Source organism: Silurus meridionalis, chromosome 14 (assembly GCF_014805685.1).
Source record: "Silurus meridionalis isolate SWU-2019-XX chromosome 14, ASM1480568v1, whole genome shotgun sequence".
NCBI lineage: Eukaryota > Metazoa > Chordata > Actinopteri > Siluriformes > Siluridae > Silurus > Silurus meridionalis.
In genome coordinates, this window is record NC_060897.1 from 20,974,429 (window position 1) to 20,990,933 (window position 16,505).

General features: G+C 41.7%; 1 protein-coding gene across 6 annotated transcripts; it reads left to right on the forward strand.

Moving 5' to 3' along the window:
• The first annotated feature begins 468 nt into the window (after positions 1-468).
• Positions 469-16,124, forward strand: rnf44 (ring finger protein 44). 6 transcript variants are annotated; one of them, XM_046866986.1, is made up of 11 exons: positions 469-844; positions 7,977-8,176; positions 8,574-8,802; positions 9,098-9,265; positions 9,892-10,056; positions 10,178-10,345; positions 10,527-10,642; positions 10,935-11,022; positions 11,180-11,301; positions 11,387-11,486; positions 11,575-16,124. In XM_046866986.1, exons 2-11 carry the CDS (start codon positions 8,070-8,072, stop codon positions 11,635-11,637), a joined length of 1,326 nt encoding a protein of 441 aa, XP_046722942.1. In that variant the 5' UTR covers positions 469-844; positions 7,977-8,069; the 3' UTR covers positions 11,638-16,124. The 6 variants fall into 6 exon arrangements, with proteins under 6 accessions (XP_046722942.1, XP_046722941.1, XP_046722943.1 ...); XM_046866985.1 differs by lacking the exon at positions 469-844 and adding an exon at positions 5,070-5,480; XM_046866987.1 differs by lacking the exon at positions 469-844 and adding an exon at positions 5,070-5,480 and having other exon boundaries at positions 9,934-10,056.
• Positions 16,125-16,505: the final 381 nt, after the last annotated feature.

A 16,505-nucleotide genomic window follows, 5' to 3' on the forward strand; every position in this document is an offset into this window, starting at 1 on the left:
TGAAGAAAAGAGATTGAAGTTCGAATGTGGTGAGAAATGAGATTGTTTGTGGACACAGTAGTAAATCTATGAGATCTGAATGAGATTATTACTCCGGATTATACCCAGATACTACAATTCCCATAAACCATTGCCAAGTTGTTCACTTAAACTAGGAGACCCAAACCTGTTACACCATGAAGATACATGGGTTGCAGTGGAAGATCTTAAGCCCGCAACAAAACTCTTGTTGCTTTAAGGACAATCACATCAACCACCTTAAATTTGGACTGTTTTACTGTCATAAGCATACCTTTTTTCTTATATATATCTTTCTATATTTTATATGGTTTATACTCTTTATTTATCTGCCTTCTTTTTCTTTGTTTTTTTATTTTTCTCCCCATTGAAAAACACTGGACTATTGCTTTAAGATGATGGAGGGCAGGGTCAATGAGGGCATACTGAGATGCGGTGAAGGAGGACTGGGACATTTGGCAGAACGACTACAGTCATTACGGTAAAACAAAAAGCACACAGAAAAATCTCCAGAGCTTCTTCTAAAATCTGCTCCATACAGGAGTTGGTTCTCATCCCTGAAATCATAACAGCAAATCTCATGAGGGAGGATGTTTGATCAGGAGTCCAGCTTTGTATTGTTTCTGAAATTACAGCACAGAGAAACATGACATCTCTCTCTCTTTCCTCCTCTCTCTCCTCCTCTCTCTCACACACACACACACACTCAGATCTGCTTTGATTGTCCTGATGCGCCTCCAGGTTCTACCTTTCAGTGCTGAATGTTTCAGTGTGTGTGGATGAGAGATGGGACCAGGGAGTGAAATCCATGCAAATTAACCATCAGGTAGGCTTTGATTTTAGATGTTTGCACGCGCGCTGTGTGTGTGTGTGTGTGTGTGTGTTTTCGCCTTTGGAGAGCTCCTCTGGTTTCTTCCAGTGTTTACACATCAGACTGGAATGGAAGTGCATGAAGATGCGCCCTACTTGGGTTTATGGATGGATGCATAGAGCTCACATGACCTTCTGCTTCAGTCTGGAGGGATTTTATTAGGATTATATCAGGAATAGATTTTATTCTGATATTCTGCTGTTTTATTATTATTATTTTATTTTGCACAACGATGCACATCATCTCTGATTATATCCTTTAAAATGCCCTTATATGTATTGGTGTCCCAAAAAAAAAAAAAAAAAAAAGAAAGAATGAACTAAATGTTATTTAGCTCTAATATCCCGCATAGTTTTGCAGAAATAAATACAAATGAATACATGCCCCTGTTTTTATTATTATAATAAAATAATCGAATGAATTCAGATTTAAATTCAGATTTTAAAAATATATTTCTTTAAATAAATCCGAAAAAAATCTCACATCTCTCTCTTTTTTTTTTTTCTTTTTTTTTTTTTCGCCGGCTGGTCAATTGGCGCAAAGCTTTACGTAACTGGTGGCCGAATCCCAAACGGTTCCATGTTCCCTACATAAGTGCACTTCACAGCATAGCATTCAGACGTCATCAATTGTGCGCCCTATATAGTCTGGTTTACTGTTTAAATGCAACACGGCACGTTTCTGTTTCCAGTCAAACAGCAGATTCGATTTTTTTAAATTTATTTATTTAAAAAAATTAATGAAGTAATAATAACAATAATAATAATAATAATAATAATAATAATAAAAAAATAAAAAAATAATAATAATAATAGCACTTATTACTATTGTCAGCTTAGTAGGCTAAAGCAATAGGTGACGTCACTTTCTAAACAGGATGTAGGATTGATGGTTTGCTTGTGATGGACTTATCACAGTTCTTTCATCCTCAAAAAAAAAATTTTTTTTTCAAGTCTACTTCTACTATTTTTCAAGTCTACATTTTACACAATCAATTGCCTCATTTTCTGGTCCAAAAGATTTCCAACACAAAGCATGTGTAGGATTATATAACTTCTGCTGTGAAGTGTGAATGTGTTCATTATGTGATGTTCTCACACTCATTAAACGCATTCAAACACTGTTATAACAAGTAAACATTTCAGACAAACTTGTGAAATGATTGTATTAATAGTATATTATAAAGACGACGGCCTAAAATGGTAGAAACATTCGATCATGAGACGAAAACAATATTTCTTTGTCAGTTCCTTCAACCCCCGATGTACATGTGCATTTTGTGTGATGGTAATAACTAAGAAATGTGAAGTCTGAGCTTTGAGCTGTGACATTTACGTTACCATACAATACAGTTCATTTTATTATAGTGAAAAAAACAGTAAAGCATATTAGGGCATCACTTTACTAACGCGTTAGCGCAGATTAATTTTAACGGCACTAATTTTATAAACGCACGATTGATGCATTTCTGTTTATTTTAAAAAATATATAAATAAATAAATATAAAAGAGGCGAAATTAAAACCTGCAACGTGACACATTCATTGATGACATCCTTTCTTTAATCAGATATAAAAACCAAAAAATAAACTCCACCGTAAAATCTGTTTTTAATCACCAAACATTCGTTTTACTGATGTGCCAAGTTTCAAATAAAGCACACGTCCGGCAATCAAAACCGTCCGTGTGGAAACATAGGAAAAGTTCTATTTGGTGTCCTGATGATTTACGTCATTTAAAACGTAAAACATTTGCAAGAATATTTTGTCTCCACGCTCTATGTTGAGTCTGGTTTTACTAATAATTTGCATAAAGCATCAATATTCGTCCATGTTAATTAGAGGATTCAAAACTTGAAAAGTATTCATTTAAGGTACATTTAAAACGGAGAAAAATGTGCGATTGAGTTGCGGTTAATCGCGAGTTAACTCGTGACGATCACGCATACATGTGTAACAACTTTGGAAAAGTTTTCCAGAAGTTAAAAGTTTCAATAAAACAAAAGGAAGAGTTTTCATCCCCTAATGAAGACTTTTTGTGGTGGAAAACAAACTGAAATATAGGGCTGACACTAGAAGGTCCTTTTATGAATGTCCACTCACCATAACGACATGGAATTTGACCTCACGACCTCCTCACCACTAATCTGCTATGAGAAATATCATCAAACTGCATGTATTATGAGTTACATCAGTACCGTGCTGGTTAATAGGGTTGATGTTTTTTCCACGATGTTGATGGATTGATGTTTTAGCAGAACGCTGAGGTCCAATTTGCATTGCTGCTGTTCCTTTTTTTGTATTATTCAATCTTGGGTGTGTGTGTACGAGGCGGCACGACAGGAGGACCCTCCAAAGAAGCGCTGGAAGTGATCGCATGTCGATAAAAACGAAAAATCTCCCTAATAAAGGTTTCAAAAAGTTATGAATTGCAGAGCAGGATGGTCTTCTAACCACAGCAAGCTTGTTAATGGTGTTCATGTAATATACATCATGAATAAATGACCGTGATTAGTTATTGTTGCTAAAGCCAATGCTCTTAGAGCTGACCAGAAAATGCTGTGTCATCTATTTGATGAAAAGGTTCTGCCTGCCTGAGAGAGTTCACATCGACTGACTGATTAGAAGTAATGAGTGATTTCTAAATTAGTTACATAAAGAACAAAGAACATGAGGAACTTCTGCATTTCACCCTGTGTAAACATTCCCTTCGTGTTTTCTCAGTTCAGTTCTATTCAATCACTCGTCTTTTATTTTTTGGACATTTAATAAATGCTTAATGGCCTATAATTAAGTAAATAGCTGCAAAATGATCGCGACTGTTACTGTATACATTTTATGCACTATTAGATATATACCAGAAGGGGGGGCTTTTTTTTTTTTGGCTTTTACATCTTTACACTCAAAAGAAAATGTTTGATGGCTATTTACCGCCACCAATCAGGTTATATATCATACTAATATGTGCTAATTAAAAAAGGCCAATTTCACATTTAGTGAAATCAACATTTATGATAATAATAAGCTCTTTGGTTCTTTCACTAGATTTTGCGGTGTGGGTGTGGAGATTTGTGTCCATTCAGCTACAAGAGCATGAGATCAGGTGCTGATGTCAGGTGAAGAGGTTTGGGGTTGAGGTCAGGTTTTTCCACTTCAGCCTCGACAAAACATGTCTTATGAAGCTTGTTATGTGCACAGGAGGACGTTATAGAACTTTATAGAGTGTGTGTTTGAGTTCAGATTTGCAGCAGCTCAGAAACACACAGTGTGTGTGTGTGTGTGTGTGTGTGTGTGTGTGTGTGTGTGTGTGAGAGAGTTTTAGTTCCAGTTCAGTCCTGTGTGTTGAAAAGACTGATGGCTTTGGATGGTCTGGATGTGAGGCCCAGAATGCTTCATAACTGCTTCCCTGATGGTAGAGGGGTGAAGAGTGAGTGAGGGGTGTGCGAAGGTGAAGAGTGAGGGGTGTGTGGGGTGAAGAGTGAGTTGGGGGTGTGGGGTGAAGAGTGAGTGAGGGGTGTGTGGGGTCGTCCACAATGCAACTACCTTTGAAGATACAGCGTATAGTGTAAATGTCCGTTATAGAGAGGAGAGAGACTCAGATGATCTTCTCGGCTGTCCTCACTATCGTCTCTATGGTCTTGCAATCCGAGACGGTGTTCCCCAACCCGGCAGTGATCCAGCTGCTCAGGATGCTCTCAATGGTTCCTCTGTAAAATGTGGTCAGGATGGGGGGGGAATAAGCTTTTCTCAGCCTTCTCAGGAAGTAGAGGTGCTGCTGCGTTTTCTTGGTGATGGAGCTGGTGTTGAGTGACCAGGTCAAAGTTCTCCGCCGGATGAACACCAAGGAATTCGGTGCTCTCTACAATCTCCACGGAGGATCCAGTGATTTTAGTGACTGCCTTGATTTGCCATTTTACAGTGATATGGTGGAGGACTGCTGATGTTTTGTAGCTTTGTTTGCAACTGGTTTTATAGAAGCTATTGCACCTTCAGTGAGGCATCCTGATCATGGCACCAGGAACCAGGAGCCAAAGATATTTTTTTATGGACTCGTTTTATCCATAAGTAACCAGTGCAGACGATGTATTTTTAGAAGATGAAATTCTTCTGGCTGACCTTCTCCTGATGTGTTGTGTGTCGGATGATTACGGGGGAATGGAGAGACAGAAGGGGCGTGGCTACGTCAGGCGGATGACGTCATCGCCAGTGGGGGACGCAAGCAAGCGACACAACGACAACATGCTCAGTGGACATGCTCGGGAATTAGACGTTGTTGCAGCAGAGTTCCGTGTTTAAAACCGATCTACAGTAAACTAGTATTTGAGGACAGATAAATAAAATAAATGCAAAACCAGGAGCGCCAATCAACAAGCTGAAAGCGGGACGGAGTGAAGGATAGAAAGCGGAGACGACGACGAAGAAGAAGAAGAAGAAGGAGGAGGAGGAGGAGGAGGAAACAACAACCAAGCATGCATACGAGTTATCTTTCGCTTTAAAAAAATCGAATAAACTGCAAATATTTGTGCAAAAATAATAAAATAAGCCTGGTTCGCGGATCAGAAACGTCGGAAGTCGGAACCCGCCAGGAAACAAGTAAGCTATGCTAAGCCTAAACCTAGCATCTCCTGCAGTATGAAGGATTCTTTAAATATATATATACACGAGGTATTACCGTTTCTAAGATAAAGAATAACCTCCTTAAAATATAAATTTTAATCTCGTTACATTTTTTAAAATTGATTTTTGTTTTGGGGGAATCTATTATTTGCACGTAGCGCGCTCGCGCACGGCTAAAGCCCTGCGTTTCCTGTTTGGGTTCAGCTAGTTTGCATGAACAACAACAACAGCAGCAGCAGCAGTAACTTCAGCATCAGCTGCTTCCTTTCCGGTCTTTTTTTTTCACGCCAAATAAAGATCACGTCCTAAAACCGTGGCCCTCACGTTTCACGTGTATTCCCTCGGTTATTCTTTTTTTTGCTGTGCCTTGGAGCTAAGCTAGCTCAGGAAGCTAACAACAAAAACCAAGCCCCATGTGCTCCTTTGTGCTCGCTCTTTAGATTCACAACACCACACGTGCCCCTCTTAGACACGTTTCAGACACGTGTTTTTGCGATCTGAATTAGTTTAATAGTGGGAGATTTTTGTGCACAGGTTGGATTGTGTGTGTGTGTGTGTGTGTGTGTGCGCGCGCGAGACTACACTCCTCTTTGTTGTTTTGCTTTGTCTCTGAGCACATGGTGCTGCTTCCCTCCATAGCACAAAATAATCAGCCCCAAATAATTAATTAAACCCAAATTCAGATTCTAAATCCGCATTAAATCTTTTAATCCAACAATTCTATCCCAGTGATTTATTTTTTTCTATTGTGTTTACTATTTTGATTAAGTATGCATCTTTGTTGAGTGCACGTTTTTATTCTGCGCATGCGCGGTATAATACAAAACACCTCGACTGATCGCTCTAAAGTTCATTAGTACTTATGTACTATATTATATACTGCATTAATTTTTGGTGTCGATTGAAAAATAAGACAAGCATGCTAGAAAAATAGTCAATGAATGACGTCATACATTCGATTGTTCACTAATTCATGAATTTCTTTTGCTATTTTTACCTGCATACACTTTTTTATTGGACCCAAACTAAAGGAATTGAGTATTTTCCCCTCATCGTTTAGTTTTATTTGTATAGCATGTTGATCATTGTCCCAAAACAGCTTTATGGAGATAAATAATCTCATAATAATCATAAAATATGAATGAGTTTACTTCCTATAGTTTGGTCCTAAAGACACAGTAGAAGTGACACTGGAATAGAAAACTCTCAAACTTTAAGAGAAAGAGACCTTGAGAGGAACCAGGCTTAAAAAGTGAACACGTCTTCGTCTGGGTGCTACCGAATGTCTATTTATTACAGTTTTTTTGTTGAGGTGTGCTGATCAGACTGCTCAAAATCTTGATAAATAAGTTGAGAGAGAAAGAAAAAACACAACCGCAGCGTCAGTACGGTTTCACGGCTGAACGTTGAAAGCGTCTCACACGTCACTGTGGAGGAATGTCCCGATGAGTCGACTCTAATTCAAAAAGGGTGCACTTGGACGTTCCCACGCCTGTAACATATCTGTTTTTTAACGATGCATGAAACATTTCAGTTTAAAAAGAATTGATTAATTATATATTGAACAAATGAAAGCTGTAGTTGAGTATACACGCTTCAATACGTCACGTGGTCTGTATATAATCTTTCGTGTCAGTATTTTATACGGTGTAGGATTCACACTAAATCCTGATTTAGTAATAATGAATCCAAGGCAACCCGTCTCCCACAGGAATGATCTTGCTCTACTTCATCCAGATCTTCAAGCCCTACGTTGCAGTATAACACGGTGGTCTGTACATGTCTTACAGGTGCACATAATTACCGAACATTGTGTAGAACATCATTGTTCTATAGGAAACCACTGTCTGAGTTTTCTTAGGTATGATTGAGCGTTTATTGTCTGCTCATGTATGTAATATACCACATGAATTGCGACATCAGAATCAGAAAAAGCAACCATGTTTGCACTTAGAAGGAATGAGTTTTGTCTCAATCATACCTAAGAAAACCCTGACAGTGGTTTCCTATACAACAGTGATGTTCTACACAATGTTAAGTATGTTTACTTTATTGCACAATAGGCCGAGCGTTTAAGTGTTCATGCCTGGGGAAAGAAACGTTTGCTGTGCCTTGGTGCTCTGCATTATATTCCAGTATGAGCTTGTAATCTAATTGTCACAAATGTTATAGGAGCTATAAACGCTGTTCCCTCACTAGTCCCTCATTTAGGTTCTCATTATAGGCAACCGATTTTGTAGACAGAAAAGCATTTTAGAACGCACCATACGTCAAACCCCAACGCTGGTCAGCTACAGCAGCAGAAAACTGCAAAATCAGGTTCTGTTCCTGGCAACCAGGACTACTTCAGGCTACACTGTGAACCAAAAGTGGTCAGTTAGAAATAGTAGAAACTGCTGCGTGCTTTGGGGGAGGGGGTTGTTTTTTCCAAAAGTGTCTGCCCAACCCTTTCAGCTTGTGTGTCTCTACCAGAGCTGAAGAGAATCTGAGGCCGCCGGACCGGAGCGCCTCGAGCAGCAGTGCTCCCCCACCCGCGGCTGCGACTCGTTCTTCACAACGTCCCCAATGCGACCATGGGAAATATCTGTGAATAGGCGGCCGCCAACAGCCCCCTTAAACCATAGGAGCTTCATCGGGGGTCCTTGCAACGCGCCCGTGCACCTCAGGAGAAGGTGGGACTTTTTGCTCTGACAAACTTTTTTGTATCGCATTCTATTTATTTTGATGCTAACGGTGTTAATGAGCCAATCGGGTCACGGCACCATGCCGTTGGATTGGCAACAACAGTGAATCAGGGAGCAGGAGAATGAGAAATAGGATGTATTGAAAACAAACCTCAGAGACGAAGCAGAAAGAAATAATATGGAGCAGATAGTGGTTGGTTTTACTGATTCCTTCACTTACACCAAGTCTACCTTGAGGGTCGTAGCTGTGAAAGGTGAGGCCAGAGAACAATAGGCTCATCAACATGTCTTGTTTTTTTTTTTTTATTATTCACTTTGAAATTGTGTCCTTGTTTGTCCACCATGTGCAAATATTTGCAGATGTGCTTACAGTCTGTTTCTGTAGTCCTCCAGGGCGCTGGCAGTGGGGGCAGCGAGACCGAGCGGCTGTGCACGCTTCCCTGCGGCAGGATGAGAATTTTCCCCACGCCTCATTCCCGCAGCAGCAGCAGAGCCAAGCCGTTCCTGTAGAGGAGGCGAGGCAGTACAGCCAAGCCGGCGTGCCGCCCCGCATGCTCCACCCATCCACACATCCACCGCAGCAGACCTCCATCATGGTGGACCTTCATGAACAAGTAGGCTCAGGAGTCTATCCTGGATGTTCTCTTGCAGTTCTTGTCTTTGTGATGTGAACCGTGTTGATGACAGTGAGGTGTTCGGTTTGGTTTTTTGGAACACGTCTCTGGCGTGGGGACCTTTTCCACTTGTCGTCTGTCCAACCGATATTATTATTACTAAAAAAACTTGTCGAACAGAAGACGACTCTGCCCTGGAGAGTAGTATTGTGTGTGTGTGTGTGTGTGTGTGTGTGTGAGATTTAATGTATATTCTGATTCTAAATCACATTCTCGTTTTCCCCCCCTCCCAAAGATGCACCAAGGATCCGTTCCGATCTCTTACACAGTTACCACGGTGACGACCCACGGCTTCCCAATGCACACGGGCCAGCCGATCCCGGCATGCAACGCGCAGCAGCTCCCAGCATGCTCGGTAATGTTCAGCGGACAGCTCTCTCTGCTCTGCTGCCTTCCTCCTCCTGTGAGTTTGAACAAGGAAGAGCCGGAAGCGTCAGTGCCGTCTGTGTAGAGCGCGCATCCCACTCCGCTCCAGCTTTAACGTCCACTTAAAAGAACTGTTTAACCAAAAAGGGAGAAACGAATATTAACACCGGGTCGCCACCGGCCTTCGTTCCTTCGGTGGCGTTTCGGTCAAACAGTTCCTTTAACGCTTATAGGCCGGAGCATCATTACAGCCACTGTGTGTGCGTTGTTTTTAGCCAGTCATCCGCTTAATTCATTGCATCTGTTTTGTCGACATGGCAGCTTCCACCCTCGTGTTGTGTATTGTGATGAATTTCATGGATGGATTTCAGAAAAAGCTCATCTGCATCTTGAGACATAATCAAAGATAGAAGCTGTAAAACGATGTAGAAATGTTTCAGTGTGAGATAAAACCGAGTGCCCCTTCACCGCAGAACCCAAAGTTTAATCCAGCACAAGGTCAAGGGGTGAATTTGACCCTAATCTTTCTTCTTATACCCCAGTACAAAGTCATGGGGTAGATCCAAATCGAAACCACCCCTTGTTTAGTCTCCACAGTAGAGTTGAGTGAAGTGTCCTTTAGTTCGTTGATGAAAACGCCAGTGTTTATTTGTGTCTCTGCAGCTAATCCAGGGGTGCACCGTGCCCTTACCTGTGTCTTACCAGGCCTTTCCGCCTCTGATCTCCAGCGAGCCTTTTCTTCTGCACACGAGCCCTCCGGTGGCGCCTCATCAGCCACTGGGGCCACTCAGCCACTTCATCCCCCTGCAGCCTCAGCATCCGCGCATGGTAGGGCCCTCACCGGGGCGAGTCTCTTGCCTCGTCTTAATTCGATCTCTGTTCACTTTTTTTTTTAATATATATCAAAATTCTTAGTGGACAAACGTGTCCGTCGCACGTCTTTCCTCAGCCTCTGCAAAGAGTGGAGAACGAGGTGGACCTGAGAGGAGAGCAGCACCATTTGGGAACGTTCTCGTACCCTGCGGCTCATCACCCACCAGCAGCCATGCCCCCCTCCGTGCCCCTGCAGTACCACCTGCCCCAGGAACCGCTACACCAGGAGCTGCCCTTTGCGGTGGTGAGTGAGGAAATTCTCACATACCTCAGTGTGCCTCAGTAGGTTTTTATTAACGTGTCTTGCTGCGAGGACCCTCGTTTCAAGAGTCTGGAAAGATATTTCCGAGACAATGCCGCGTTGTTATTTTTTTCATCACGTGCACACGTCAGCTTGTATCCACATGTCTTGTGTGTCCCCGCAGCCGTATCCACACATGCTGCCCAGACGTGGGAGTGGCCAGAGGTATCGCTTACAACAGCCACTGCCTCCTCCGCCCCCTCCTCCGCCCTACTACCCCGGCTTCCTCCCTTACTTCCTGTAAGAGTCTTTACCAGTTATATTAATGGACTTTGTAGATTTATGTATAATAGACTTGTGCAAATGCCTTTAGGTTCTTCTCGAGTGGAATAGTAACACTCTTTATGCCCTAGCAAAGCGTATATCGATGTTTGCACACACAGAGGCGAGATCTAATTGATTTTGCTCTCCGTGTGGAGTGTAGAGGGCATGATGCCAACCAAGTAGGCATTAAAATCTTCTAGTCTTGTGGGCTTGTTGAACGTAGTGTTTCAGGGGTAACGTTTGTCCTGTGGCATGTCTGTCTTTACAGCTCGATGCTTCCTGTACCCCCGACTGCTGTGGGTCCTGCTATCAGTTTGGACCTGGACGTGGACGACGTGGAGATGGAGAATTACGAAGTAAGTCCTTCCTCTTATAAAGCGTTAACACACCGGACCCCCGAATCTTATTACAGCATGCAAACAAAGTGTCCCCAAGACGCTACCATAGAAACGATAACGCTTGTATTTTGGGGATGAGGAGCACGCGCCTAACGGGTGTTTTTTCCCCATGCAGGCGTTACTGAACCTCGCGGAGCGACTCGGAGAAGCCAAACCCAGAGGACTGACGAAAGCCGACATCGAACAGCTTCCGTCCTACAGGTTTAACTCGGAAAAACACCAATCAGAACAGACCCTGTAAGTGGGCGGTCTCGCCTTCAGCAGCAGGAAGTACGCGATTTTTACGGCGTAGTCATTTTTTTCCCTCTGCGTCCCGTTACAGGTGCGTCGTGTGCTTTAGCGATTTCGAATCAAGGCAGCTACTTCGAGTATTACCCTGTAATCACGAGTTTCACGCCAAGTGCGTGGACAAGTGGTTAAAGGTAAGTGGCTTACAGCACTCACGCCTGAACGTACGCGCTTCTATTTGTGCGAGTGTGTAAACGATTGCGCGCTTGTTGTCCTCCGCAGACCAACCGCACCTGTCCGATCTGCCGCGCGGACGCTTCCGAAGTTCACCGTGACGTGGAGTGAGTCCGGGGCCTCCGTCGTCCTTCACTGGATAAAACAGCACAAACCTTGGAGTGTGTGGTGGGAGCGGGTGCACACACACACTCTCACACACATAATACATGTGCGCAACCCCCCCCCCCTCAAAAAAAAAAAACAACAACAAACACCCCCCCTCACCCCGCCTGTGCCATCCAGCAAAACGTAGAAGCATCTCCTACACACTCGGAAACCCCTCCCCTTTATAAACACTCGACCAATAAGCAATCTTCGAAGATGTACGGATTGTGTTAGACCTCCGCTGTGCTTCTGCCTCCTTCTAGCCCGGCAAAAACTCCCACCGAATTCTCGTTTTCATCCCTCGCCCCCTGTTTTTTTTTTTTCTTTCCTGTATTTTTCGCCGATTCCAAAGATTAACCTGTGTGGTGTTGGCATCTGTTTACACGGTCGAACGTGTTCTCGCTGTTCGCTTAGAAATAATTTGTGCTTTTAGCGGTGTTGAGAATGGGGAAGCCTGGGAGCGGGTTAGACGATTGCTTAATCAGGGTGGGGGGTGAAACGAGGTTGGTCCATTCCACTGTCTTTAGGGGGGGGGAGAAAAGCGTCGCCTGCTCATTAGCTGCATGTGTTTGTACAGGCGACGGGCTGAAGTGACTTGTTAATAATGTACGTTCTGCAATAATGTATCGATCGATCTCAATAGCTCTTTCCCAGCTTCGCTAACGTGAGCGTGAACGGCAAAAAAAAAAAAGTAACGCAGACTAAACAGGACACGTGTGTGTGTGTGTGTGTGTGTGTGTGTGTGTGAACATGTCTGCTCCTGGGCCTCATCGCTGTGGAGTTTTTGCACTGTTGCTGCACTGGAAACGGTCACAAGGACGAGGACCTGTGACCTCGGGCCGCCCACCAAACCTTGGCTGTACTGCTCGGGGAAGCCCTCCTCTCTTTCTTCATCCCTTCATCCCTCCATCGTTCCTTCGCTATGTTCGCACCCTCTCGTCCTCAATCTCTCCTGGATGGTTTCTCATGGACTGTTGTTTTTAGGTTAGCAATACTTTCTGACTCGACGAGCTTCTTGCTGCATTTCACGCGCCGGTTCAGCGGGACAGCGGCGAAGGGAATTTCACTTCCACCTGACGTCCAAAAAAAAACTGACTTCGGGGGGGAAAAACAGTGTCCCTTTTGCAGAAAGCAATATGTGCAATGAGTGTCCTGAATGAAGCCTTTTTTAGTTTTGGGTTTTTTTTTCGGAGGAGGACCGGGCTTTTCCTCATCTGTGAGCCAAATATTCAATAATTCAATACACTCTCCAAGGATACAGCTCTGCCTTCTTCAAGACGTTGACAAGCACAAACTAGTCGTAAACAAACAAACAAAAAAAAAATCTCTGTAGTGTTTTTTTTTTTTTTTTTAAATACTGGTGTTATTTATTGGCTTTATCTTCAGGATTGAGGGGCAGAGCACTAGCACGGTGTATCTTTGGTGCGGTGCGTGCTTTTGTTTTGTTTTTTTGTTTTTTTTTTGCGTGGGGGGGCGGGGCCACGGTAGCAATGTGAAGTGACGTAAAAGACGAAGCATCGTACGCATAGCATCCAATTGCCGTCTTGTATTGAGACAAAAGAATGTGGGGGGGGGAAACGCCCCATAGCGTCTCGTCGACTCTGCTTGTGTGTGCCAGCTGACTGTAGTGATACCACGATTCAAAAAGGAAAAAAATACAAACAAAAAAAATAAGGTCGTTGTTTAGAAAATGCACTGTACAACCTGCTCAGCTCTCGGTTCGCTCTGCATAGAAAAAAAAAAACACAGGGATGAAAGGGTGTTTTTTTTTTTTTTTCTCTCGCTATACTGATTATAGGACACAAATATATATGATCTCTATAAATATAAATATCTATATATTCTTGCTTCCTTGTGTACACTGAGTAGCAGTTCTAAGCAGACTCGCTTTATGGGTAAAAAAAAAAAAAAGACGACATTGTGTTTTTTTTTAATTCTTTTTTTTTTTTTTTTTTTTTAGCATGCGAGTCTGATGCTCACCAGGTTAAAAAAAGCCATTGTGATAAATTTAAACCACACTTTTGATATTAATGTGTATACATATCCGTTCACTGACCATATATTTTGGAGAAAAGTAAAAAAAAAAAAAAAGAAGAAAAAAGACAAAAATATTCTCAGGGCCTCTCAGTTTCAAAATAAAAAGGAAAACAGGCAGACGGGGGATGAAATGATTGACGGATCGATTTGAACAATTTTCTCAGTTTTCCTCAGGCCGTGCATATTTTACGTGTAATCCTTTTAACCGTATTTAATAATAATAATACTACTATTACACCGAGACCGGCATGCAAAGAAAGAAGAGAGACTTCAAAAAAAATAATAAAGAAAGAAAAAGAGCAAAATATGAAAGAATAGGCAACGTGTCACAGCGACCAATTTTTCGAGTGTTCCTCAAAAATGTTCGTGTTTGGGGTTTTTTTGTACTTGTGAAGAAAAAATATCAGAAAAAAAAATTATAGATATAAAAAGAGAAAAACGGCCAAGCGCATTATCATACCTGAACCATTTGATTTTTTTTTTTAAAAATTTTTGGCATGGGGGTGGGGATATATATATATATATATATATAAAAATATAAATATTAAAAAAAATATATAGACGTGTGGGCGAATATTTACTCGTGCACAGTATGCATGCGTGTCTTAACCAGATCCCGGCTGGTTTTACTCTTTGTTTATTATTATTAATTTTATTATTATTATAGTTGGCTTCGGGTTCTGGGGGATTTCTGGCTCAGCTAAAAAACTGCCATGCATCGTACTGCACAGAACCGCGCGAGACGAAGCGCTCAAACCGATCATCATTTCGCGAGCTCGGCTTGGTGTGGACGGTGAAGGCCGTGTTTTTGTTTTGTTTTAGAAAAAAAAAATTTTGCCTCTCGAATACATTCGTGCTTCTGCTGTTGCCTCAGCGACTGAAAAACTGACTTGCCTGAAAAAAATAAATAAATACTCGATCACTGAAAGCCATATAGTGAAACGGTGCTAGATGTCTGCCGCTCCATTCACATGTACCGGAATGCAATAGTGTATGCGTGAGTGTGTGCGCGTGCGTGCGCGCGCGCTACAACTCTTGACTTTTCACGTAATCTTTACAGCATGCCGTGCTAGTAGTCGCCCCTAAAAACGATCAGTTAAGAGCAAACAGGGGTTTTTTTTTTTTTTTTTTTTTTTTCTTGGACTGAGAATTTTTTTTTTTTTTTTACTGTTAATGGTTAACTGTTTTGCGCGCGACGCCGCGTATTTTACTGCCCGCGCGATCACATCAAGTGCATCTGCCTTAAACGAATATTAAAAATAAATAAAAATTTACGTGTATTGAAGGAGACTGGAAAAAAAAGAAGAAAAAAAAGAGTTCGTCTTGCTCTCACCAAATCTTACTATGTACCTGCCATAGGGTCTTTAACCTTAAACAAGCACTATCTGTAAATGTTACGGTTAAAAAAATAATGATAAAATAAAAAAAAGTCAGCTGCCATATACGTAAGCATTTTAGCTTTTTTTTGGGAGGGGGGGTGGAGTGGGAGGGACCTGACGGCTGTTTATACTGTACTCTTATTTAGATTTATAAGCAAATTTTCACAATAATCTGATTCCTTAAACCTCAGTGTTACCTGTACTGGAGAAGAAAAGAAAAAAGAAAATGAATTACACATACGAATACATAGAATCTTGTAGTCTTTCTGTGATCCTGATTAATAAATAATCTCACAGCTTGTGTGGTGCAGTTGTGTTCCAATAAGCAGCTCCGATTCTTTAGGACTTGTGATTTGTTGATTGCTCTGTAGATGCCACTGATTGTTTACCAATATATATATATTTCTTTTTTTTTTTTTTTTTCTTGCTGTGGGCTCGTGTTTACTCTCCTAATACTCGCCTGTAGGGGGCGTCTGGGCCACTCCGGAGCCTTGCCACCCCCCACATTTCCACCAGTCGCATCACCAACACCACCACCCCTCCCCTCCCCTCCCCTGGGGCCACCAACAGGTGGGGCCACACCTGTTATGTGTTGGAGTTGGTTTATGATTAATTTTTTATTTGCTTTGGTACTTGCACATTTACAGTTACCTCATTTTTGCCATGTTTGTATTTGGAAGAAAAAAAAAGCAAAAAAATTTAAAAAGCTAATATATATATGTTTGTGTGTGTGTATATATAATGTATATATGTATACACACACACGTATATATACATATACATACGAAATGGTTCTTAATGCTATAATTTTCATTCCATTTGAATCATATTGTTTGTAGCATTTAACACATAACTAGGTATAGTGTATTATTATATACACGTCTGTATACTGATTGAAAATTTTTAAGATTTGTACTTTTTTTAAATGAAAAGTTGCTAGTTCTGCTTTACCGAGTAGTGCAATCATATTTTTTTTAATTGTTGTGGCTGAATTGAGAGGGTTGTTCACTAATAAATGTATGATGTATACCAGTACTACGCAGACTTAAGTAATCCCTGCTTGAACCGATCTTGCACAATACAGCTGTTTACCATTACACCATCTGTCTGAAGCTTTCTTACACACACACACACACACACACACACACACACACACACACATATTCTACGAGACACGGTCCTCATTTTCTATTCATTTCTGATGATCATATTGTTCATTAAACTCCAACAGAAAGCAGTCACTCGTTTTTTAATTTGAAATATAAAGAACAGCGGTATAACTCGGGGGAAATGAAGCGTGAGCTCACGTCTGTCTGATTACCCTTCGGTCTGCGTGAGTCGAAACGCTGCGTCTCTCCTCATCATGACTCTTACGTTAAGCTCTAAATCGCTTTATCAAAATAAAAACAGGAACAT